The sequence below is a fragment of the Protobothrops mucrosquamatus genome, unplaced genomic scaffold (genome assembly GCF_001527695.2).
Source record: "Protobothrops mucrosquamatus isolate PMUCROS unplaced genomic scaffold, P.Mucros_1.0 scaffold_75, whole genome shotgun sequence".
In the NCBI taxonomy this organism is placed as follows: domain Eukaryota; kingdom Metazoa; phylum Chordata; class Lepidosauria; order Squamata; family Viperidae; genus Protobothrops; species Protobothrops mucrosquamatus.
In genome coordinates this window covers 233,566-259,710 of record NW_015386151.1, presented here as the reverse complement: position 1 = coordinate 259,710, position 26,145 = coordinate 233,566, and the positions used below count along the sequence as shown (strand labels likewise).

The 26,145-nt window shown below is 37.0% G+C and overlaps 1 protein-coding gene across 1 annotated transcript in view; it reads left to right on the top strand.

Annotated features, from left to right (window-relative positions):
- Positions 1-25,861, top strand: part of AHI1 (Abelson helper integration site 1) — a 95,888-nt gene extending 70,027 nt beyond the window's left edge. The window contains exons 20-25 of the mRNA XM_015813839.1: positions 9,305-9,363; positions 16,071-16,136; positions 19,221-19,383; positions 20,711-20,805; positions 23,710-23,783; positions 24,750-25,861. Of these exons, the coding sequence (XP_015669325.1) occupies positions 9,305-9,363; positions 16,071-16,136; positions 19,221-19,383; positions 20,711-20,805; positions 23,710-23,783; positions 24,750-24,945 (653 nt within the window). The 3' untranslated portion in view covers positions 24,946-25,861. The remainder of the gene's footprint in view (positions 1-9,304; positions 9,364-16,070; positions 16,137-19,220; positions 19,384-20,710; positions 20,806-23,709; positions 23,784-24,749) is intronic.
- The last annotated feature ends 284 nt before the right edge of the window (positions 25,862-26,145 follow it).

Here is a 26,145-nt window from a genome sequence, read left to right as displayed (position 1 = left end):
TGTAGCTATAGGCTGCACAATGATAAAAAAAAACCTGTACATTTGTATACACAAATGTGTGAAATTAAACTTTACATCACATTATATTTAAATTATTTTCTGGATGGCCCTTTAGCCAAGCGGTTGTTCAGTTGCCACAACTCTACATGATCATTTACTCCTTGATGATTAGCCTCAAAAATGAACATCATTATTAGAAAGACCTGCTCCTGCAATATTGACAATGCCAATCCCATTTCTCCTCTCAGTTTATACTCTGCAGGCAATAGATGTGTGAGGAAACTTGCTTTAAAAAAAGGGGGGGGGGACTGTGGATTCTAGCCCGCCTTAGGCACAAACTCAGGTGGTAACCTTAGGCTAGTCTTTCAGCTCTAGGAAGGAGGCAAGGGCAAACCACTTCCGAAAACATTGCCAAAACTTCAGGGACTTGTCCAGGCAGTTACCCAGGCAGTGACTTAAGGGCACCCAAAGGGAAAAAAAAACAAAACCCAAAGCCAGTTTTGGCTGTTAAAAATTGTTCTCCATTTTAGCTAAATCATGGAGCAAAGTTCTAAAAGGCTGAAGATGGTAGCTACGGAAACTCTGATTTCCTTTATACTTGCCATAAAGTAAAACAGAAATATATGATGCTTCTGTCTTAAGGGAGTTGTTCTGGCATTGCTTCTCTTTCTTGCTTTTTTTGTCTTCATGGACAGAAGAGAGAACTGTGATACATGGACAGTCTATCCTTACAAAGAACAATCTATTGCAATAGATGTGGGTTTTCTTCACCTTCCTTGAATTTCCCCATTCTGTGTCGTTTTTAAATACCAAACTCCAAGTCTTTATAAAGGATTATTCTGGGGAAAAGAGAAATGGCATTTGTATATGCATATGCACCCAAACTCTATACATTGCACACGTTACCATAGATCAGTGGTTCTCAACCTGTGGGTCGGGACCCCATTTGGGGTCGATCGACCATTTCACGGGGGTCGCCAAGCAAGGCTGTCCGCCATTTTTTTGTCTGCCATTTTTCCCCCTTTTCCGGCGGGTGCCTTACCTCCCTTGGGCTGGGCCAGCTGGTGGTCGGCCTGCTCCGTCTCTGCCGCTTGCCAGCTATGCCTCGGCCGGCGCAGGGGGCAGAACCACGCATGTGCAGCGCTCCCGGGCAGGGAAAGTCCTCGACTTACGACCGGTTGGGTAGTCCTCAACTTACGACCGGTTTAGTCCTCGACTTACGACCGGTTTAGTCCTCGACTTATGACCGGTTTAGTCCTCGACTAAATGCTGCTACCCCAGTTGGGGTCGCAGCATTAAAAAGGTTGAGAACCACTGCCGTAGATCCTGGATATAGTTGGGATTTACAGTGTTTCCAGAAGTGAGACTTATCAAAGACTTCTCCCTTCTAAAGTACAGGTGGATTGGCCTGCCAACTCCCCTTGAATTTCTCACTAGAACTTCGCTAGTTAGAACTGCATTCAAGAGATAAACACTTAGAAAAATTAAAGCTCAGAGAGCCTCTAAGCGCATTCTTATCCTGTGAAATGTTTTTCAGTCCCTGAAATGAACTATGCTTGTTGTCTTTTCATAAGTGTCTACACCTGGAAACCCCAAACTGTCCAATTTAAGTAGAAAAAATGATTTAGTGATTGCTACTGTTCAAGAAATGGAATTGCAAACACTTACTGATCTATTTGCACATTGCCCAGAAATCACCCACTAGATCCCAATCTGCTTTCTGCCCACCCCAGCTCCAGGCTATTCTCTTTAAAATACCTTGGATTGTGCAGTTTTTCCCAGCTGACTACTGAACAGATGTACTGTACTGGCTTGCACAGATCTTGTTGATTTCAGTTTATCTGAAATAATCATGACATCTGTTGCTTGGCAGATATTTTTTTTATATATAAAAGGAAACTTCTATATCTTGTGGATGGAAATTTAATACTTTTTTTCCCCTTTGCAACCCCTGCTTGTTTCCTCCATGTCCAGATACCACAGTGGCTTTTGCTTTTCAAACTTTCGCTTTTTCGAGATCTCATCATCAATATGGGCTCATTTGCATAGTGAAATACTTGTACATTAATTAATTTACAAGTTTAGCATTTTAGTGGCATAGTGGCTTAATAGTTAGGTATCCTGTATTTTAATATCTTTCATACTGTAGAGTTTAGCCATTTAATAATTTAGCTTTTGAGTCTTAATTAGTATTATAGATTTTCTTCATTTAGTAACTGTTTTCTATTTTAATTTGATCTCGTTTTAATTTGCGTGACCCACTTAGACATTTTCCTTTTTCCTTACGAGCTTGGTAACTTCTTACAAAACTCTAAAAATTGAAAGTAAGTATATATATCCACATCTTCATCTCACACATCAGTAATATCACCATAACCATTTCTCATTTACCTGTAAGTACTGTACATTAAACAACTAAAGAGAAACTATACATCCTCATTTAGTCCAACTTTGAATCATTTCCTAAAGATTCTCAGACATATACCATTCCTGTCACACTTAGCCACAACCAATTTTCAGTTCCATATTTAAACAAACATTCAAAGCCTATTCACTTTATTGCATTAGTGACTTGCTAAAGAGCAGAAAGAATGTCTGCACATCCCCTGCCTGACATAAAGCCACTCTGCATTTCCCAAATATTGTTCAAGAATATTTTTATACCCTTAATGATCACAACTCAGCCAAACATCTTCCCAGGGACATGTTTCCATGGTTGTTCTTTTGCATTTTCTTACTACATACATCCTTTGTGTAGGGTAATTATAACAATATGTTTTCATTGTCAAGCATAGGCATAATCTTCACAAACATGTTAAATAAGTTGCGTAGCCACTCTATCAGCAAATCACAATAATATTGCAACTTTTTTTTTCTAATTGCACCATCTACATCTGCAGCCTTGCTATTTTTCTGCAGTTGCAACATGTCTGTTTTCCTCTTCATCAATAGTTTCAATACTTCCGTTCTTATACAGGTCTCTAAATGCTCCTTCTGACATTTCCTTATCCAAGTTTTATCCCAAATTATATCATCATGTTTCTTCCATGTTTATTTCTTACAATTTCATTCTGCCATTTTTTTCCTTTTTTAGGCATGTATTTGTTCTCTTTCACTATTCTTTGCATTTTTTTTCTTTTTCTCAGGTTATACATTATACAATACATTTCATCATGTTTTATATGCATTTTTTCTAATCCACTAATCATCTTTTTTCATACATCAGATGAGTATAACTCCACATACTTCTGTGGTTGTGGCATCAGCAGGAACTTGTTATTTTTTTCGAATTAAAAAAGCAGTCACACTCTGCGCTCTCTCTCTCTCTCTCTCTCTCTCTCTCTCTCTCTCTCTCTCTCTCTCTCTCTCTCTCTCTCTCTGTGTGTGTGTGTGTGTGTGTGTGTGTGTGTGTGTGTGTGTGAGAGAGAGAGAGAGAGAGAGAGAGAGAGAGAGAGAGAGACAGACAGACAGACTGACTGACTGACTGACTGACTGACTGACTGACTGACAGACTTGGGGTAGGAATTGTAATAAATGCCACAGTGCTGTTTTAATCAAAGTTATCCCCTTAGCCATCCTTATGGACAATGCTGTTGGTACAACTTTGTAGCATTCTTTTCATTCTGTTCCAAACAGCTTTCCATCATCTTTTCTTATGACCACTTAACATTCTCTAATTCTTTTAAAGAATGCTATCTTTTATTGTGATTTTTCATAATAAACAATCAAATCAATCATGCTTTCAGAGTTATATCCCTGTCCTTGTCATGTATGTATATAAATAAACTTATGCTTAAATCGTATGTTAAAAAATAGATGTCCTTGTTTCAAGAAGATATTCTCCAACTAGACAGGAAGTTGTGTCATGGCAACTGGACTTTTTTTCTTTGTTGGAAATGTTTCACTGCTTATCCAAGTAGCTTCTTCAGTCTGAGCAGATTGGCTAGGGAAACCCCATATATGTCCTCCAAGGTGGTTTCATTTCTCACCTAATCTGAATAGGCTCGTTAGGTGAGTAAGCAGAGAGTCATTAAAGGATCCTTGCTCTAAATCCTTCTCTTAATTGGGTTGTTAAGTGTGACCTTCCTAATGAACCTGTGAAGTGGTCTTGAGTTTCCTGCAAGAGCAGCATAAAAAGGTTGGCATGCAACTCTATTGAGTGAAAATTTTCACTTTAGCATAAATGGATTCCTCGGCTCCTCTCCCAAAACATCTATCTATCTTCCCTGTCCAAAATGGTGAACATTATGGTCCTCAAAAGAGTGTCCTTTTTTCTTTTAAGTGAAAGTATACTGCTGATTCTGGTCCTATGGCGTTGCTTCTCCTCTTGTGTACAGGCTGCTTGGTTTCTCCAGTGCAGAGCTCTAAACACACCTTATCTCACTGTAGTGCATACACTACATTATTCTTCTTATGTTTTGGTGTAGAATCTTTAGTGTGGACAAGCCTCTGTTTCATTGGGGTCTAGGACAACTCGCCACAGTCATCTCGCCGCAGCCAACTTGCCACGGGACAACTCGCTGTGGCCCACTCGCTGCGGGACAACTTGCCACAGACAATTCTGTGTGGGATAACTCAACATGATAAAATGTTACCTACCACTGTTTTTTGACATTATTTCCATTGAAAAAAATGAAAATAATGGCGGATAACATTTATCACATTGAGCTATCCCACAAGGAATTGTCCCGCAGAGAGTTGGCCACAGCAAGATGGCCATGGCGAATTATCCCATTCCAGTTTCAGCATGTTGGTGAGTTTGTGGTGTTTTCCAAATATCTGTTTTAGCTTCCCTAATACACTGATCAGGTAAGGAATGACCAGATTCTTCTGCTAATTCAATTTTTTCAAGCGTGTTGGTAAATAGGATTCCTGCTCCATTCTCTCATGAGATGTCACTACTATGGCCAACATCCCGAGGAGGCCGAAAAAAATAGAAGGCCATAAAACAGTTACCCATTCCTATTAGATGCTGAATATATCTTTCTGATATTATTTATTCTTTCTGCAATTTTAAATTCAAGAAGCCATAGTCTTGCTTCTGTTTGAAGTTTTCATTCCACTGTCCCACATAATTATCTAGTCTTTCCCAATCTTTTCCCCATATTTATATATTTTCATTGAGAAATAGTCTGCTTAATATTGGCCTGAGATAAGCAGATACAATAATGTAAAATTCTTGACAAGAACCATGCTGTAGGCCCAGAAACACAGCCTGTGCCATGCTTTACTATATCACAGTGCGGTATAAATAATTGTTATCAAATCATACACACTTATTTGAAGACTACATCAAGCAACATGTATGATAGAAAACCTAATATCTAGAACACATATTGCCTTACTAATGTTGAGGCTACTCCCATGATGAATTGGTAAGTCTGTGGGCAAGTTAATTCTTTGAGGTGATGCCATGTAATTACATATATATCTTCCAGTATATATATCTTAAAATATTTGTGAGGAAATTTCTTATGAGTGTGACTAATACCATTGGCTTCGGTAAGCAAAATGCAGGAGAGTTTGCAAGCTTTCCCATGGATTTCTGCCAGTGCACCTGAATAATTTCAACCTAAAAACTCCTACCAGTTGAGAAACCAGGTAACTAATGAGCTGATATCACCCACACCGTTTAATTGAATGAGGCCCATACAGATGTTAGCAAATATTGAATTACTGAATCTGGAGCTACCTGAATGTAGATTCGAATGAATGGGAAACTACTTTAAAATAAATTCATCTGAGGTTTTGCCTTGCTTTGTTTGCAGATTTTTTAAAATCAGTAGTTTCTATTTTTAAAACCAGGATTTTATGTTTTGTTTCATAATACCCACTTAATAACACACCATTGTAATATACACTCAGTTGCATCTGAGCTGCCTACTTGCTAAAACTGCGAATTGTGCTTGAGGAAAAGACCATCATGAACAAGGGCATGATATCCTGAAAGCTGGCCTGACTCTGGACTACAGCCATTACAACAGGCTGGTGTTGTATTCATCTAGATAGAACAGGGGTGTCAAACTCAATTTCATTGAGGGCCGCATCGGGGGGCCGTGTGGGTGTGGCCACGGTGGGTGTGGCCTACTGGGTGGGCATGGATGGAGTGGGTGTGGCCTACTGGGTGGGTGTGGCCAGCTCTACATTGTTTGCATCAAGGGTGCCTGTGGGGGCCTGGGCAGGAGTGGGATAGATCTGAGGGTCTCTGGCAGAAGGGGATGGGACCAGGGCAAGTGCCAAGGCATGGTCCACTGGAGGAGCTTCACTGTTCCTCAGGCCATGCGGGGGGGGGGCTTATGGAGCTAAGACTGAATACGTTTCAGCATAGATGGCCACCACAATATTGTACATTGGCTCTCAGCTGGCCTGGGCCAGGGCCAAGGCAGAGGGGGCCATTCCCTCACTGTTTCCAGGATGGCTTTGCGGGCCACATGAAACCACTTCACAGGCCCCATCCGGCCCCCGGGCCTTGTGTTTGACATGTCTGATCTAGAATGAGGCCCCAAGCGGCACTTTCCATTGGTTACAGATTAAAACTCCTGGCCTTCATGTTCAGGCAACGCTGTTTATTACATTTTCTCTTTGATCTGTTGGATACTGATTAGTATTAAAGTGTTTAGTTATTTGATTATTTTAATTGTTAGCCTTATTGTATCTTTCCCAACCAAATGCTATCTGAATGTGCTGAACTTTTAAGTCCCACGACTTTACATTAACTTATTTCTGTTGCTATTAGGTTTTATTTTAGAACTAACCACTAAGGCCCAGTTTAAAGAAATGATTGTTTAGAGTTTTTAATTAAAGCAAAATGTCAGAGACGTAATGATCCAAGTTCTGCTATTCTGCGATTGTGACCTTTCCTGGACCAAGAGGCCCTTGAGACTGTGGCTCATGCCTTTGTTACCCTCTTGTTAAACTACTGCAGTACTTTAAACATCCTTGAAAAATAACCCAGAAGTAGCAGCTAGCATGAAAGATGGTTCTTACCTGTAAACAGATAAGCAACCTTTGCTGTGGGATCTGAACAAATTGCCAGCAAAATTCCAGGCCAAGTTCAAGTTGCTGGTTTTTACCCATAAAACTTATACAGTATGGCTTGCATCTCCACTACCTTTTAAACTATCTGCTTGCACGAGGGAGTCTTTGTGAGTTCTCACTTCTTGAGAGAGAGAGCTGGATGCCTAGAGCAGGGCTTTTCAACCTTTTCACCCATTGTACCACTTTTAGGATATGGCAATATCCGAGTACTACCAGTCGCCTAGCAAGGTGTCAAAAACTTGATGACCCAAAAAAAAAAAAGGAAAAAAGTGATAAAGTACAGGTAGTCCTCGACTTACAACAGTTCGCTTAGTGACTGTTCGAAGTTACAATGGCACTGAAAAAAGTCCCCCCAAGCCACAGCCGAGCAAGACACCTGCCTGCCCACCTGCCTGTCCAAGGTTTTCATTGTTGTGAGCATTTCTGTTGAGGATTGGCAGCGGGGGTGGGTGGGAGGGTGTTCGGTTTTATTCCCCCCCATCTGCTGTGTGGTTGCAGCAGGTTTTGGTCACTTCACATGACCCTGGGATACTGTGACCATCATAAATATGAATCTGTTGCCAAGCATCTGAATGTAAATCACAAGACCCTGGAGATGCTGCAACATTCCAGCTGATCGACACTTCTTCTGGGCTCAGCAGAAGTGCCAGGATCAGTGCTGTTTTCCAGCTGATTGGTGCTTCTTCAGGGCTCAGCAGAAGCACCAGGATCAGTGCCGAGCTCCAGCTGGAAGTTGGCGCTGATCCTGGCGCTTCCACTGAGCCCTGACAGCCCCGAAGAAGTGCCGATCAGCTGAAAAGTGGCACTGATCCTGGCGCTTCCGCTGAGCCCTGATAGCCCTGCAGCTCCAGCCATCTCTCGCTCAGGCTTGTGCAGTGCTGCCACTGGTTCAGCTCATTCCTTTCCCCCGCTACAACTTTTCTAAGATGGTCGCGTACCACCTGCCAGGTGCCAATGTACCACAGGTGGTACCCGTACCACTGGTTGAAAAGCCTTGGCCTAGAGAATGACACTTTCCCAAAGACCCCTCCCTGCTGATATATAGGAAGACTGTCAAAATAGTATTCTTTTGAGCGGGCTTTGGGGAAGAAAGTCGAATAGTGAATTTCAATATTTTATTGAATGTCTATGACTATGGAGATTCTCAGTCATCCAGGTAATGTTTACCTCAAAGGTGCTTTTTCCAAAAGGCAACTGGACTTTCTTGGGTTTTTTTCCTTTGAAAATGTTTCTCTTGTCATCCAAGAAGCTTCTTCAGAGAACTGAAGACGCTTCTAGGGATGAGCAGCGAAACCTTTTCAAATGAAGAAAAAAAAAACCAAGAAAGTCCAGTTGCCTTTTGGAAAAAGCACTTTTGAGACACACGATTGGCTTGTTAGAATCGTGTGAGGCACATTCATGATTGCAAATAAGCAATGTGGAGGACACCAGATTGGGGGATGTTGCTCCTGACCATATGTGTAATTTTAAATTTTTTGGTCCCATTATTATCTCCACTACTGAGATTAACCTATCTATTCTCCTCAGGGCACTGAATCTGGTTCTCTGACAGTCCTGTGTCAACACGAATCACTACACAATAGTTTCTCAGGGTCTCACAAAGTGACCTTTGGAAATTATTTTGGGACAACAGATTCTTCATTTTAAAAAAATGCTTCTTTAAATGGGCCTCCTTCCTTAGAGATGTATACTTGCCAGTTGCAAAAAAAAAAGCCTGCCTTATTGAAAAGGTTTGCTAGCTGAATAGCCACTAGAATAATAAATGCAAAAGGCTATAAAATGAGCAATGTACACTACGTGGCTGGAATTAAAGAGCAAGACGAATGGAGGCAGGATGTCGTATGATCAAAGGGAATATATTGAACTGCTTATACCTGTTCTTTAAGATAAAACAAGTGCTTCGGTGCAATCTTGAAATGGGGATGTAGAATAAATTCCTACTAGACCAAACAAAAAACGGTGACTGATGAATTCAGCAGCCAGGAAAAGTAGTGATATTTTTAAGTAATACTACGTGGAGATTTTCTTGTGCCATTTCCCCAAATCATTTGAAGGGTAATACCGGATTAGCTAACCTTGTGTCAGGTCCATTAGATAAACTCTCCAACTGTTCCTGACTGAAGTAGGTAGAGCTGGGAGTAAAAGCAGATGGTTTTTATTTAAGATTTTGTGTAATGGCTTACCCTCAAGTGTTTTTTTTTTTTAAATAAAAGCATTGATTTAATGGGATAACAAGCAAAAGATTCACAGTTTTATCTTTTTACAGGCAGCTTCATCCCAATAGGAAATGCTTTCAGCCAAACACCATCAGCCGGACTACACTCGGTAAGAAGTAGTATTTTACCTCCTTTCTGCAGAAAAAATATATATTAAACTTTACAAAAATAATCTTCAAAGATTACCACTGAACAAAAGCTTTCTTCCACTTGCCTTCAATTACAAAGACTTCCCTCCAGAAAAGCTGTCTGCTTTCCATAATAACAAAACCAAAGAATGAACGATACAATATTCTCTCTCCCTGTAATTCATTTTAATTAGGTAAACCGTGATGGCAAATTCTCCATCTAAAACAAAATACAGACTTGCGGAGAATATGTCAGAGAGAAAAAATTTAAGAGCTCAAACTGACATGTTAACTGCAGTTTGAGATGAGAGGAAAATTTAATTTTTGCCAATTTATTAACTTAAGCAGGATTGCTTTTGTTGTTGTTAGTGTTTGAAGAAGCCATAAGAAGACTGACAAAAAGAGAGAGAAACGTTCATTTTTTATTTGCAACATGTTATTGCAGGGGTCTTCAAACTTGGCCCTTTTATGACTTGCGGACTTCAACTCCCAGAATTCCTCAGCCAGCGTGCCTGGCTGAGGAATTCTGGGAGTTGAAGTCCGCAAGTCATAAAAGGGCCAAGTTTGAAGACCCCTGGGTTATTGGGTCATGTTCAAATTTTTAGGTTTCCTTGATTGGATTTTCTCAGCTGAAAAGCAAGGAAAATGTGGAGGTTCTTTGAAAATGCTGGAAAACTTCATTATCTTCTATTACATACTATTGGCTGGGCTCATCCAAGCTTTCAAAAAACGCTTTAATTTCTTATGGATTGAGCGCTTGTAGCTATCTTAAATAACCATGGTGTTATGTCCTGGGCTCTGATTGACAGAGCAGGTGTAGGAAGCTGCACTGAGACCCGGGCAGACCACGTGGCCTGCCCGGGCCAGACAGGGTGTCTCCGGCTTACTGAGCATGCGCAGGAGCAGGAAAATATGTTGCATTCATTGGCTGACGCTGTCCCTTGCAAAAGGTATAAAAGGGGGTGGAGCCATTTTGTTTGCTGTTCTGTTGAAGCTGAATAAAGAAGTTTGTTACTTTGCCTCGTTCAATGCCTACCAACGCGAGAAACAGAACACATGGGAAGAGGTTTGACTGGAAGAAGTCTGACAGCTGTCTCTCTGATCCATCAGTTTTTCTTATATTGCCATTTCCTGTTTTACAATCTCTGTCCCTCCAGACTTGATTGGAGGTTTTTAATAGTAGCTGTTCCTAAACTACAACTAGCCAGTCTTTCAGCTATAGATAGGTGGGTATAAAAAAAGACAAGATTATTGTCACAAACATGATAACACGTAAGCATGCTAGTAATTTAAAATTACTACCTTGGTTTGGGCATTAAAAATAAAAAGGGGAATGGAAAAGAAAAACTTTTTAAAAATTAATTTTTAAAGAAGCATCTGTCCGTGGTTTAAACCTGACTTCTCTAGAAGGGAGCTTAATAAAAGAGATCCAGGTGACAAATGGTAAAAGAAAATATGACAACCAACTAGCAGGAAGGAAATAAAAACATGAATTTTTATATAAACATCCCTATTCCAACTTTTTGGCATTTGGGGGTAGAGGGGGTATGAAAACAGGAAAGATGGCAGTTGCAGCAGTTGGATCAAAGCCCTAGTTGGGTATAAAATAATTTAAATTGATTTACAACTTAGAGCCCTTTATGAAGCATGTTTAATTGTCTTTTCAAGTGGGGCAGCCTTATAATTAAGTCTCCCCTGGATGTTGGCTGCCGTAATATTCCTTTGCAAACCAGAAATACCATAGATACTATGTGTTAGTTAATCTTCTTGTATATCTCTGCTTATCCTTGACTTTACCCTTCACATAATTCTTTGTATAAATAAATGGTTGTAGCTGAAAATCAGTATGTACACATGCAATGTTTAATTGGCTTTCTGGAATCCTGGATTAAAGCACGGTTTAGATTTATAAACTGGGGTTCTTTGGGGTGAAATTGCTCTGTATTGAGCTACAGTGGTCCACAAAATTGTACAGCAACAGTTCTCACTGGATACATCAGTGCAGAAATCCATTATGCTGTTTATTACTTTTTTCTTTTTAATTGAAGTGGTCTGATTTTTCTTCTAATAGTATGCAAATTAACATCTTTTAAAGTCAAAAGGATGTTTTCTGATTAAAGAAAAACGGATTGAAATAATTGTACAGCCTGACTAATTTTAGCTGTTGAATTATTTAATCTGCTTTTCAATTCATCTTTTTTAAAAATGAAATTCCTATAGGTTTTGTTACAGCAGCTGTGTTTGCATTTCATGTACGTATGTTTGTACATTACAGATTTCAATAAAGTACAGTCTGGCACAGCTTTTCCTCTAGGCAGATTATAGATTCCCATGCTCATTAAATCTTTGAAAGACTGTAATCAAATAAGGATCACAGTTATCTAAAAACTCAGGAAAGCAGCAGCAGTACCCCTTATAATAATTTAATGATTCATATTATATAATAAGACCAGAATTTTGTTACTTCTTGCATTTGAATTACTATCACTTTTTCTCCATTCTGTTCCAAATTGGGCTGATTCAGTATAAATCTATAATATTGGTAAGGCTTCTGATTCCATAAAGAGCCTTCGTCCTTTATGCTTCCCATACTGGCTCAGAATATTAAGAAGGAATTCTGGGAGTTGAAGTCCACAAGTCATAAAAGGGCCAAGTTTGAAAACCCCTACCTTAACCACTAGACCAAACTGGTTTTCATTTTTTTCAAACTTTACAAGCAGGAGTATTCTGAGCAGAATACTATTTAGGAAATGCCACATTCCACAGTATTTTGTATCAAATCTCTTTTTCTCATAACCTGGATCTTTTTTCCACTGTGCTGTTCAGCATGAAATATAACCTTAATCAATTCAGCTGACTCTCATGTCAAGTTATTTCATTAACTCCAGAGGTGATAATGAGTATATTCATATGACAAGCTAAGCCATGTTGAGAACTAATCATGGTTACCCTCTTATCTATCACTTTGGGATCAGATGGCATGGCAAACTGGTTTGCTGGTTTATCCACAGTGTAGCTGTTACTCCAAACCAGGGGTCTGGCTGAGGAATTCTGGGAGTTGAAGTCCACAAGTCGTAAAGGCGCCAAGTTTGAAGACCCCTGCTCCAAACAGTTTGGTTGCTGTGCAACAGAGAAGCTGCAGACATAGATAACTTAAGCCTTTTTTTTTTGGTCAGGATTATATCCTAAGGGGTAATGCCTCAGCTAAATTTAAGCACTTTTAGATATATTAACTGATGCTATTTTATACTCTTGAAGCAAAGAGAATTGGAGTGGTCAATAATGACTAGTCCCAATAATTGGGCAGCTCTGAGTTCCTTTAGACCAAGCTAAGATCACCAGGTGAGTTATTTACATATAGTTCACATCAGACTGCATAAGGTATGTTGTGCAAACACATTCAATAATAAACATAGGTGGAATTACACATTACTATCTCAGACTGAGTTCAGCCCTTCCCTGCCCCAATAATGTTGTGTTCAGTAAATGCCCTCAAGAAAGGAGAAGGAACAATTTAACATCAGCAATTACAGCTAGCTCCATCTGGACCTTCAGGCACACTTTTTGCCATCTCCAAACCAGAAAAAAAACAAACTTATTTTACAATAAGTTCAAAATGTACAATATTGCCATTTTTGTATTTTAAACTCCTAGTCAGGATAATAAAGGAAAAGAAAGAAAGGATGGGAGTACTGATTGTGTAGTATTTGATTTTTATATATATACTGAAGTAAATTGAATATCTTACCTTGAACTTTCTCCCTAAAAATTGCCACATAATTACCTTCTCATTGCACTGTACGTGTACTGATACGCACAGTTTTATGGGCTTGCCCATTAGTGGTGAAACTTTTCTCATTCGAGTTAGGGGTAATAGCAAGGCAAAGCAATTATCAGAATGGGTTTCCATATCTTTTGCCCCTTCCGAAATTAAGAGAATTTCTTACTCAAAAACCGAGCGAGATTGAACTTGGCAAGATCCTGGTAGTTCTCAACTTACCACCACAATTGGGGCCGGAATGTCTGTTGTAAGTTGGTGCAGTCATAAATCAAGTTATCACGTGACCAGACCCAATTTTATGACCATTTTCACTGTGGTTTTTAAACAAATCGCTACAGTTGTTAAACAGATCTGGCTTCCCTAACTGACTTGCCTTCTCGGAAATTGGCTGGAAAGTCACAAATTGCAATCACATGCCTGCAAGACTGCAACCAGGGTAAATGCAAGGCATTTGCCAAGCACCCAAATTGTGATTACATGACTGTGGGGGAGGTGTGATAGTCATAACTTTGAGGATGGGTCGTGCGTTGCCTTTTTTTGAGGCTGTCATATTTTTATATCAGTGTTAAACCGATCATAAGCCAAAGACTAAGCGTATGTGCAGATTAATTATATTCAACTCCATCCGTGTCTATAAAATATTTTTCCTGTCAGAATGTTTACCACAGAATGCATCAAAATGATACAAAACTCTGTATACAGTACTGTAATATAAGAAGCAAGCACCACTTATAACAGTTTGGGGTAAAACAGCAAAATACCAGCATGTGTATAAGAAAAATTACCAATAAGGAATTTGCAAAAGAAACCTATTTTGCTTTAATGGAGTTTATTCCATACGTTTGTACAACGTACCATAACTTGCTTTAACAGTTGGCTGATGTAAAGATTGGGAAGGAAAAATATCAATTACCTATCATGATATCCATTACAATGGAAACTTTTGTGCGGCATTGTTAGTAACATACATGTTAGCGTCTCAGTGAGAACAATGTAATGCTGAAATATCTTTTTGTTGTTTTTTGTTTACATTTAAGTGTTTACCCAATATTTCCCCCCAAAATAAATCTTCCAGATGTGTTGGACTTGAATTCTGGTAATTCCCAACTGAAGGAAATGTTGATTTGAATCTGAATATCTTCTACTAAACCGCTTATTGTTCAGAATAATTTCCTATTTCCTACACTCTCCCCAAATGTTGCAAATTACTTAGAGGCTATTTTTGCAGTGTGTGACATTTTCATACAAATTTCTCCCAAAAGCCACAAGAAAGATGTTTATTTATTTATTTCTGCAAGCTCCGATGTTAAGGACTTCCCTTGCATAAAACCACAAAATGTGAAAATGGCATGCACCAGCCTGCTGCATCCATTCAAATTGGATTATAGTTTTCACCCAATTCTAACAAAGGTAACTTTAAAAATATATAGATGTTATAACTATTTGTTCATTTCCTATCCTATGGAGTACAGATCCCTTGCCATTAGTGATAGTGGATGGGGCTTATGAGCATTGAAATCCAGAGGGCTTCAGGTTGCCCATCCCTGTACAAATGTATGAAAGGTTAAATGTGTGAAGCAAAGCTTCACATGAGATCCAAGATGAAGGGAATTCTGATCAAAATAGCTCAAGATAAAATGGCCCATATTCACAATGGCATGCAAATCTGTACATGTCTTTTATATCCTCCAATGCAACATTATGTCTGTGATTTGAGGCAGATTTTAATCCATTACAATTGTGTCCACACTTCTTTCTGAATACATTGTTGGGCAGAAAAGCACATATTCCTTTAAGAGGAAGCCCTTTGGAGCCACATTTTAATAACCCTTTAACACAACATCTGGGTGCATTCAAAATATCCCAGGGCATGCTGAAGCTTTAAATCTGTTATTTCCTAAAGCTTACCTCAGCTCATGGTTATTTGATGGAACTTTTTTGAGAGCTCATAACTATCATCTTTTTGAAAGAATTATAATGAGAATAGCAGTAATAATCATCACATTGACTCATCCCAAAATAACAAGAGTCACTCCTTCCCTTTGGGTAAAATTCACTGCCTCTGCAATGTTGCTTTTCTACAAATATTTGTATTGTGGAAAGTGCAAAGAAGAGGCTCTAACTTTTCTTGTCATGGCGGTTTTGAGATGATAATGTGGTAAATCAGATGGTTCTGTGGTCTAGGGCTACTGTAGATGTATTTGTGACAAATCTGTGTGTTTACACCCAAAACCAGTTTTTGTTTAGAAATGAAGGAGTAATTGTGGAGCAGACATTGTGTAACTTTTTCCTATTGTTTCCAATACAAGAACCTAGCTGAGGGTGTTTATTTGCCATATTTATAGGCCATCCGCTCTAGGAGGCACACAGGCTAAAAACACAAAAAAATGCTTTTCAAACAACAGTCAAAACAATAAAAAAGGAGAATAAATAGCTGAACAGGGAAACAAGAAACACTAAATCAACAAAACAAGCATATGGTATTCTAGCCTAATGTCTGGAGGATGAACTGGTTCTGTGAGACTCATCTAAAAGAGGGCAGGATCAGGGCTATTCTGGTTTCTGGGGGGAAACGATACCACCGGGAAGATGCCATGTCAGAGGGAGCACATCTCCTGGTTCCATCAGATGGCATTCCTTGATAGATGGAATCTGAAGCATGCCGATTCTGTCAAATCTTACAGCAAAAAGATGGTTCCTTAAATAACGGGGTCTTGTGCCATGAAAGGCTTTATAGATTGTGATCATTAATTTATTTGGTGAAAATTAGTGACAAGGCGGGGAAACTGTAAGTAGGATGCTGTTAATACTCTTGACCCCATTTACATGCATAGGTTGAATACAGATATTATCTAAATTAAAATATTATGTTTTAGTAATTTGTCAATATTAAATACTTTTTTATAGAACACTAATTTTACAGCTTCATCATATGCCAGAGGAGATGCTAATTCAATCTCCGTCCAGGAAACAGTAAGTGCTTTTTCACTTTATCACATTGTACAATATATTGATTTTTCAATTATTAAGCTTATACACTGTAATTAATTATCCTAAATTGCTTTTAGACATATATTGGCCCAGATTAATCCAAACCAAGATGATGTATTTCTTTACATATTTTAGGCCATTGTATCATTGATTATTTTGTCAACACAAAGAAGCAAATGTCACTTTTTAAAAACTTTAGCAAACACATCCTGTAGCTTGTAGTGAACATTTATGGAAGTGTACTAATGTTGGTTGTTATGTCACCAAATAGTTTTTACCATTTTAAAAGAAGATTTATCAGATTATACTAAGTTGTATAATTGTGCTATAAAAATAGTGATCCACATTTCCAAATTGATTGTATTGACTGATACCCAAAATATCCATTCTTAAATGAAAGAAAACTTGTTCTTGAAGGGAGCAAAAATCTTTCACATTTATCCATTAGAAATAATGGGAAATGTTGTGTTACTCAGCATTTCATAAAAGGAGTTCATAGTATTTTTTTTTCAAAAGGCTGATGCTCTTATTTTATATAAATAATTGAGAATAAGTGTCTAATCATTATGGAAATGTCTTGTAAGCCCTGATGGGTGGAGACTGAATATTTGTTGGAATAGCTACTCATTTTTGTTGCAAGCACTTCGTTAGATTTTCTGAGCACTTAATCTTTAAATGAATCCAAGTTTGCAGAGATGTGGTAACTCTGCATATCTCTGCATAAGGGATAACTCTGATGATTTATGTACAAGCTGACCCACGGCGATCTTACAGTGAGTTTTATAGAATAGGGGATTGCTTGTTTATTTTAGTTGCTTCTCAGACAGATGTGACTTGCTGGGAGTGGCTTAATAAAGAAAACCATACACATTAGTTTAAGATTGTGGCTACCTTTTTTTAAAAAAAAATCAAAACTTTAATTAGTGCTTGTTTAAATTGAGCTAAGATACCTGAAGGCACTAAGAGATGCAAACATTCATGAATATATACAGTATACAATATTTGCAATTGCTTTAAGTAATTATAATCAATTTCTAAAGTAACAAGTATGCTCTGTAAGTAAATTATATATGATATTACATTAGAAATCATCATTTAATACTTATTTTGTTAAAATCTAATTTTTCTGAATTATTTACACTTACAATAGAAGAGAATATATGATGCTCAGAGTTGAACTGTGGAGTCCTTGGTGCTCTCTGAGTTTGGTGGTTTGCTTGCAGATGTTTAATTACCCACCTAGGTAACATCTTCATCAATGGTAATGTCTGGTAATGGAGCATCTAGATGCAAGCAAACCAATAAGCTCACAGAGCACCAATGATTTATCCATTTAAAGTTAATTAGGATCAATTGTTCATTGTTCTTTTTACCAATAATTCATAACATCTTAGATATTGAATGTATTTTAAAAATAGTTCACGTTCTGGTCATTTAGCCTAAATGTAGAATGAACACTGAGTCCCTGGTCTTTCTTATTAGAAGGTTGAGGATTAATCAGAATGTTGAAGAATTCCCTGCTCATGAATTTGATAGAAAAGTAAGCCATCTAGAGTCACCTTTGGTGAAATGGGTGGCATATAATATATAACATAATAATATAATATAATTAATATAATACAAATAATATAATAAAGATAAGATAAGATAAGATAAGATAATTGCAAAAGAAGAATTAGTCTTCCTGGTTTAAGGTAATTTCCTGAATTACTGGGGCCTGTCCTTTGAAAGTATTAGTAAACATCACATGGTCAGCCACTCCATCATTAATTTCATTTTATCATGCAAGCTATAACTGAAGAATATTGTGAGAATACTTCATATACCACTCTGAATGCTAATATGGTTTGCTTAGTTTTGGTTTATTGTGTATACTTTGCCTTACTTGTTTATTTATTTTTAAGATTTATAAGTGCAACTCTAGGTGGCTTATTGGGCAGCATACAGCATAAGCACACAATCCATTTTTTTAAAAAAAACAACTCCATATAACAACAGACAGTTTATACATTCAGAATATAAAATTATAAACCATAGTTTTCCTTAGGGCAAATCCAGCCATTTGTAGTCATGCAGTAAACTTTTATTAAATAAATGATAGCTTGGCTGAATGAGAATCCAATATTTTGGATAGTGTGCTTTCATTTCCCCACTCACTGTGTGACTACTTTTCTTCGGCCACAAGCCAGTGGGCAGCACCAAAAATCAATACCGGGCATGAAAGAGCAGAAAGGACCCAAAGTGCAGTTCAGGAAACTTTACGTGCTCTTTCAATTTTTTTTAGAAGACAAGTAAGCCATACATAATGTTTCCATCCTAAGCATATCTTCTGTGAAGGAACTCTGTTCACTTGAGTGTGATGAAGCAGTATTTCACCATAATTCTTTTAATAATTTATCTATTTTAAAAAAAGGGAAGGGAGTGATAAATTATTGTCAGGGGAAAATGACAGGTAGGTTCTGCAGTGGATATGCATAAGAGGGGGATAGTAGTCTACACAGTGCAGAATAGATCCCCTAAAATAGTAGAGTATTGGAAGGCCAATAGTGTGGAATAAAAAGATCCATTGTACAGAAAATGATCTGCTGTAAAGGCACATTCAAAATGAATCGATGCAGAAATTCATTACAGCTTAGCAGTTCATGAATTTCATGGGATTTTCTTGCCAGTATCTTCTTTCATTGTGTACTTCCATAACAGCCAGCTCACAAATAAAGCAGGTTCTGAAAGGGCTGTTAACAATTCTAAGAAACAAAAAAAAATCTATCAAACTTTATTTGCTTATAAAACTAACAGCTGCTGCAGTTTCAGAGAGGTTTTTTTTTCCTTTTCATGAAAGCTAATCTTACTGCCTTTAATGTTCTTAACTCTTTCTAGAATCCCACAACCCCTTTATCTGGCTTCTCCTGCTGCGTTCCCACCAGCCCTAAAACCTGAGACAGACTGAGTTTTTGCCCAAGTCTCACTTGAGTTGCAACAACTTCTCTATTAGAGGAAATGAATGTTGCCCTTTTGTTTCTGTGGTAGAGTTGTGATAAAGCTGTGGTGGTGTTATCTCTCTTTTAGGTAGTGGCTCTTTATGACTACACAGCACATCGATCAGATGAGTTAACCATCCACTGCAATGACATTATCCAAGTGTTGTACAAAGATAATGATAACTGGTGGTTTGGCAGTCTGGCGAATGGACAGCAAGGCTATTTTCCAGCCAGTTATGTGGTTGGAGAAAGTATGTATAATGATTTTGCCTAGTATGTGATACCTGTGGGGGCTTAAATCAAGTATCTGAAATCTGCTATTCTATGACTTAATGCATTGCAATACATGTTACATATCAAAACTAAAGTAGAACTAAATGTATCAATAATCTGAAAGTAAAATATATTGACCAAGAAAAAGGAATACACTACAGTGAACTAGATAACACCACCTTGATTTATTCCTTCTAGCTGAGGGTTCATTCTGTGTTCCTTCTAATTGAAACTGCTCATGGAAAGCATGTACCCCTATGAGTATTGATTTTGTCTAAAACCTGGAGACAGCATATATAATCTGCTTGTTTAAAAAAGAATCAAAGATCTCAAGCACCTTCAGTGGAGAGCTTCGTCTTTTTCCCCCTTCCATAACAGAAAATAATTTGACTCTGTGGCCCTGTATGATACTCTGAAAACTACACTTAGCTTTGAGGTGTATTTGCTATCTAAAACCAAAGCAACCATATTTTTATTCTTCTCATTTATGTTAATTAAATCAATAGTTTAATTATATAAATATTTTATATGATAAATTTAATTTAAGCAATTTAATATGTACTTTCATTGATTGCATAATTTATTGTCTTTCTTCATCACGGGAAGGAGCACAAAGATATGCAGAAAACAGGACAGCAACTGTCTCCGACCACAAAAACTAGCTTCTTAATCTCTACAATATTAGAACATTTTATTTTTAACCAAATGTGAGCAAGCAAGTTGATCACACGTGCAGACAGCAGTCTGTCTCTCTACAATCTTCAGTCTGCCCATGTCTTCCCTTGCCAGAGGCCTTGTATCATTGAGAATTGTGCCCACTGATGTTAGAATTAATTTCCACAGCAGAGGGCACCCTATGCAAAAGTCCACCTATGAAATATACATTTATAAATTTGTAGTAAGTGACAGTCATAAACATCAGTTTTTTCAATTGTCTCCTATGGAAAGTTTCCCAACAGAAGGATGCTATATATATATCTGAAAACCTATAATAAGTTCACAGCCAGGAGCCAAGGCGATTCATTTTCATCATATTTTGCAGTTTCCCTTTCAAATATTTCAATATTGATCCTGAGTTGTGTACAGAGATAGTGAACATTTTGTATATCATCTATACACATACACAAACATCCAGCCATCCAACATATCTCTTGGAGTATCAAATAAATCAGTAGTTGAGTTATTGATAAAGGTATTCTGTATTAAATAACACATTTAAAAATATTCTGAAATAGTGGAGGAACCAATTTAAAAATTATCAAATAAATAACCATTTGTATTAAACAGGTTATGGTTCTTTTTCAGCACAATATGAACAACAGCAATCTAAAGTATTAGCAGAAGAATCTATTCTTGAATCCAATGAATTTGTAAAAGTAACATCACCAGCTGTGCCTGAGGTAACTATTTGGGAGAAAGGCATGAGCCATACCTCACAAGATGGGATTGTATTTTCCATTTCTTGTGGTAACAGGTTAATTACCAAGTGCATGTAGTGTGTGTTAATTTTAATGTATGGACTTGCTTGGATTCAGCCATTCTCCAGGAATACAAGCCCAGAAGTTATTATGTTCACAAAGTACATTCCATATATGTTGGAAAACCTTCCACATGATAGAAAAAGAAGAGTTGACATTTAACTGACTTTAATTATCATTACAAATTATATGGCTTGGTTATTTAATAAACATGCCATAAAAGATAATATGAAGATTCTATGTTTTCTTCATAATATTTGGCCACAAGTCAGACTACCATGCAGTTACTGTCTTCTCCATTGTGGATTATAAGGCAGTTACTACGTGCAGCTAAAAGACCAAGAGACTCTTAACATTTGGGAGGGAGGGAAAGTAACCAAATTTTTAATAATCCTTACAACAGGAAAAGACATAATCCTGTTTTTTAAAAAATAAATCTGCTAATTTTAATTTAACGGGCTACTTCTATAAAATCCAAATAGCAATTCATTTTCTCTGACTGAAATGACTAAAATGCACACGCTCTCAGGAATAATTTTTTAAAAATGGCTATATTGCTTCAGCCATCGTGACTTAACATTGCAGTAATTTTAGTTTAGCAAACTGAGCATCACCATCTCTCTGAAATTGCCAATTAGTTGGTAAGGCTGAATCAGAATAGTTCTACGCATTAAATGAAATTTAACCAATATAATTTCTAAAGAAGGAAATAAAAGCTGCCCCCACAGATGGGATGGGACAGTTTCTAACCTTCTTCTGATTTAGCTTGAAAGGGAATCATCTGTTTGTTTGACTTGGGCTTTGTCTTCCTAAATGACTAGATGGCAACATTGTTGAAGTGAGGGCATATTTGTTTTAATCCTCCCACTGATTCCAAAATCTCTGGAATGGTAAAATATATATTTATTTTTAAAAGCTATTTTACTACTCTTTTCTGTGCCCGTATCTCTCTCCAGGTACTATCAGTTAAAATTAAAGCATCCAAAATAAAGTGACAGTCACACACATACTATATATACTACAGCAGTTCTTTTTTCCCCCCATTCAATTGTGTCCTATTCTTTGAGACTGCTTTGACAAATCCCTGCAGTTTTCTTGAGAAGATTTTTTAGGAGTGGTTTGCCATTGCCTCCTTACATGGGCTGAGAAAAAGTGACTGACCAAAGGTCACCCAGCTGGATTTGTGAGTAGGCCAAGACTAGAATTCAGTCTCCAGTCTCTAGCCTGGTGTCTTAACCACTACATCAAACTTGCTCTGTAGTAGTTGTAGTAGTAATTTATTTTATTGTTCTAACCCCTAGATTATGATGTAATGCAACAGTAGTGGTAATAGTAAATGTATTATGTACTTGTAAGTACACAAACAAGCAACAGTTAAAAAAATTAAACAGATCCTTTATGCTAGATAAAACTAAGTTTACTGGAACAACCTCAGTAAGTAAAATGGAAAAAATCTCAATTAAGAAGAATGGAAAATATATATATATGCATATGTGAATTAAAAGATTTTACATTAATAGTCTCACATGAGCTCCTTCAAAACAATACTAAAGAATCCGTGTAGTTGGTAATGTCATATATTATTTGAATTCCATACTTTCAATAAAGTGTACAATAATTTATTGTAGTTAGACTGAATTGTTGATCTGGCTAACTATGAATATAGAAGTGAAATATTATGGTCACAATCCATAATGCCCTCTAATATGTTAGTTTAAGGACATTTTGAAACCTGGAGGAGTTTATGAAACCTGGAGGAGTTCATGAAGCAGTTAGAATATCACATGAGAAACTGCTATTTAAGAAAAACACCCAAATAGAAAAGTCCCTTGGGTGCACCTAAAGGAGCATACTCTGGATTGTTAAAAAAAAAAAAAAGTAAAAGACAAGAGTGTTTTGGAAAATAACATTTTTACATAGTGTGGGCAGCATTTTGCCATTTCTTTCTAGAATCCTTTTTATGTTGCATACGATAAAGACTTTTGTTCTAACCAGGAGATGGAGAGAATGATCTTATCTTAGAAATGCAAGCTAAATGTCAAAAATATTCATGGCAATTGTGTCTTACTATGATTCTTTTCTTGTCATTATATGAACCAAGATCTCTTAAGCCCAACATTAGATTCATTGAACTATAGTTGTTTATTTTCTGCCAGATAAACTAATGGAATGAAATCATTTAAAACTGTTTTTTTCTTCTTTAGATATTTATAGAGAGCTGTTGTTTAAGACCATTTATTTTCTGCCTTTCTAATAAATATAAACAAAAGACTAGTATATCCAGAAAGTTCTCTAAAGAAGAATTTTTGAAAGTTTGAGTGGCATTAATATGTTTTCCTAAACTACTCTTACCACAGGCTGATTTTTCACTATAAATAATAACCAAGAATTGCAAGTAGCATCTTTTGTCACATCTAAAAGCATATTTAGGTGCCTAAAAGGACACCGCACATAATATTTTAAATAGCCAATAACTTTTAAATCATACATCTCTTCCCTCAAAAATATTGTTGTTTTCTTATATCTGGTTTCCAATGGTATTGGTAATCTCTATTTAAGTCTCATCCAGACTTAGATTAATACTTTTGAGTGTGATTTTTTTTTCTAAGCACACCTGAACATTTCAAAGGGTTTTAAAGCAGAGGACTGTTTCCTTGTTTTAAACCACATATTGTGAGAATTTCTTGGGTGACAGGCCTTACATATAAAGTGAGGTATATTCTCTCCTCATTCAGGAAGCCCGTGGGTTTGTCATAACACACGTGTTGGCTCTATTTTCTCCCACCCTCCCTCCCTTCTTTACTGATTCAAGTTTTCCTCTTGCAGATGCTAGCAGATACTAGCAAGTTGGGAGACCAAAGATTTAATTCAGTGAATGACACAGACTACCTGGCTGAACAGTAAGGCACCAGTAGTACAACAATAGATTGTTAAATGGCTTGGAAGAAGCTGAAAATCATGGTGTTTCTCATTGCAGTCATCCAGAAATAAGGAACTAAATTGGTATAAATTATCTTGAAAAGACCTGGGAGAAATTGCTGAGGAACTATAAAACTGCAATAAATGTGTTGCGTTACAGTAGTTGTTTATATTCCAAAGATATTACAGTAAGGTACATTGTCTTGTGGCACCATGATTGCTGAAAAGCCATGCTTCTGTTTTTCCTTTCTTCTGTTGGCTCCTAATGGATCTAGCTATTTTGTTAGATGCATTAGGTGGAAAATAGACTATGGCATGTAATTGCATGATCAGGCTGATATTTTATATAGGATCAATGTTATGAGTTGAAGCCAAAAGAAAGTAAAACAAAATAGTCAGTAATCCAGGCAGGATAACATATCCATTTGCTTTACGGAAAAGTATGGGGGGAAAGTATGTACAGTAAATGGCACTTACACACACTTCTCATTTTGCCTGAGTTATAAATGCTTTTCTAGAGATATTCACTGATGCCCTGTTTTCCAAGCTTTTTTTCTTTTTATCCATCATGTAATAATGCTGAAAAAACAGGGGCCTGCATATCATAATAGTACACAACCAAGGTTAAATTCTATTATCCATCTATTACCTGTTGTGGGGAATTTGGCAAGCAATCCAGAACTACATATGAAAATGCCAATCTGTTTGTATCAGATGTTCTTTCAGAGAGCAGAAACTGAGAACGGGCCTCGGTTTTCTATAAAATTCATGGTCAGCTTTAGACACGTGTTTTTCTGCCTTTGCCTTGGTGTGTTCCAGCGTCAGAAGATCAGTCTTTAGTAGTAATGGGTATGAATGGAACAGGTCAGTAATTGGATAAGGAATCTAGTTTAACTGCTTGGGACTTTAAATCCCCAACTGCACCTATTATCCTATATTTCTTACAGAATTACCTGTGGACAAACACAGAAGGGCGTGGATACAGAGGAACAAGAATATAAGGCAAATGATCGCATCCCATTCAATGATGTTGAGGATGAGCCTAAGAAAAACAGGAAGAAAAGAAAGAAAGGGATGGTGAAAAGCACTAGTAGAAAGGGAACATCAGATGATGGCTTCCTGTTGAATTATCCAGCAGTATAGTGCCCATCATGTTCGTGGCTGTGAGTTTCATGGCTTAAAAGTACATGGAAAATAATGGAATTATTGCTCGTTTTGGAATGATAATCCCATATATTTGAAAACTTGAAATATTGTTCAATATATAGATTTATTCTAAGCCAATTTAGAGTTATCATGATGTGGGGAGGCCAAGGAACTAAGAAGAAAAATATGTTCTGAAAATTCCAGTAAAACTTAACCTGAGTTAAAATTTTAATAATGGCTGAGTTTAAACAAATTTGCTGTCTAAAGTAATGAAATTTCCAGAATTTTATTGAAGCTCTTCAGGTCACTGAAACAAAGCAGTCCAGTTTGCTAAAAATTGAAGAATACCATGATGGGTAAAGACATGAGCTTAAAATTCCTTATAGTCTATGAATAAAAATCAACCAGCTTAATTGCGATAGAAACACTATATTCTAGAAAGTCTTGTTTTGATACACTGTTCATAAAAGAATGCAATATCAAATGCTTGTATCTGATTGTGATGGAGTTTAATTTTAAAATAATCAGCTCAATGTGTGATTTTATTATTCCTGCTATACACTTAAATAAGATTAGCCACTGCAACAGCCTCTCATACTGAAGTTTTTGAAGAGAACGAATTATAAGAAAACTATATTGTAAAAGGGAGTATGTATCTCTACCAAGAGTTGGTAACTTTTTGTATGTTAACTTTTAAAAAGTAATAAAATTGATATATATTTTGATATATATTTTTAATGTGAACGAATTTGCAAAATTCATGTTATAAATTTGTAAAGGCATTTTTTTCTGCTTTTAAAGCCCCCTTGACTGTTTTTTTCTACTCTTTAGAAAAATAATTTGACATCTGTATATGAGTGAGATATGTTTTTAGGCAGCACATGTTTGTGTTCAGGTGTAACTGTTTTCAAATTAAAAAGCATTAAATTGTGAATGGTGCATTAGTGATGATTTCCGGTAACTTTATTTATTATTCTCTTGTGTATATATGTTGACTACTGATGCTCACATTATTTATACCATGTTAGGAAATTCTGCCCTCTTCCTTTCTGAGGCAATAAATAACATAAAATTAGAAACTCCTTTTTTAGTAGTCATGGCATTTGATTCCATTAAAAAAAAAAGAAGTGAGAATAACCAAGTTGACCACTGATGTGCAAAATAACACCCAGATGCGCAGGATTAAATTTCAAATAT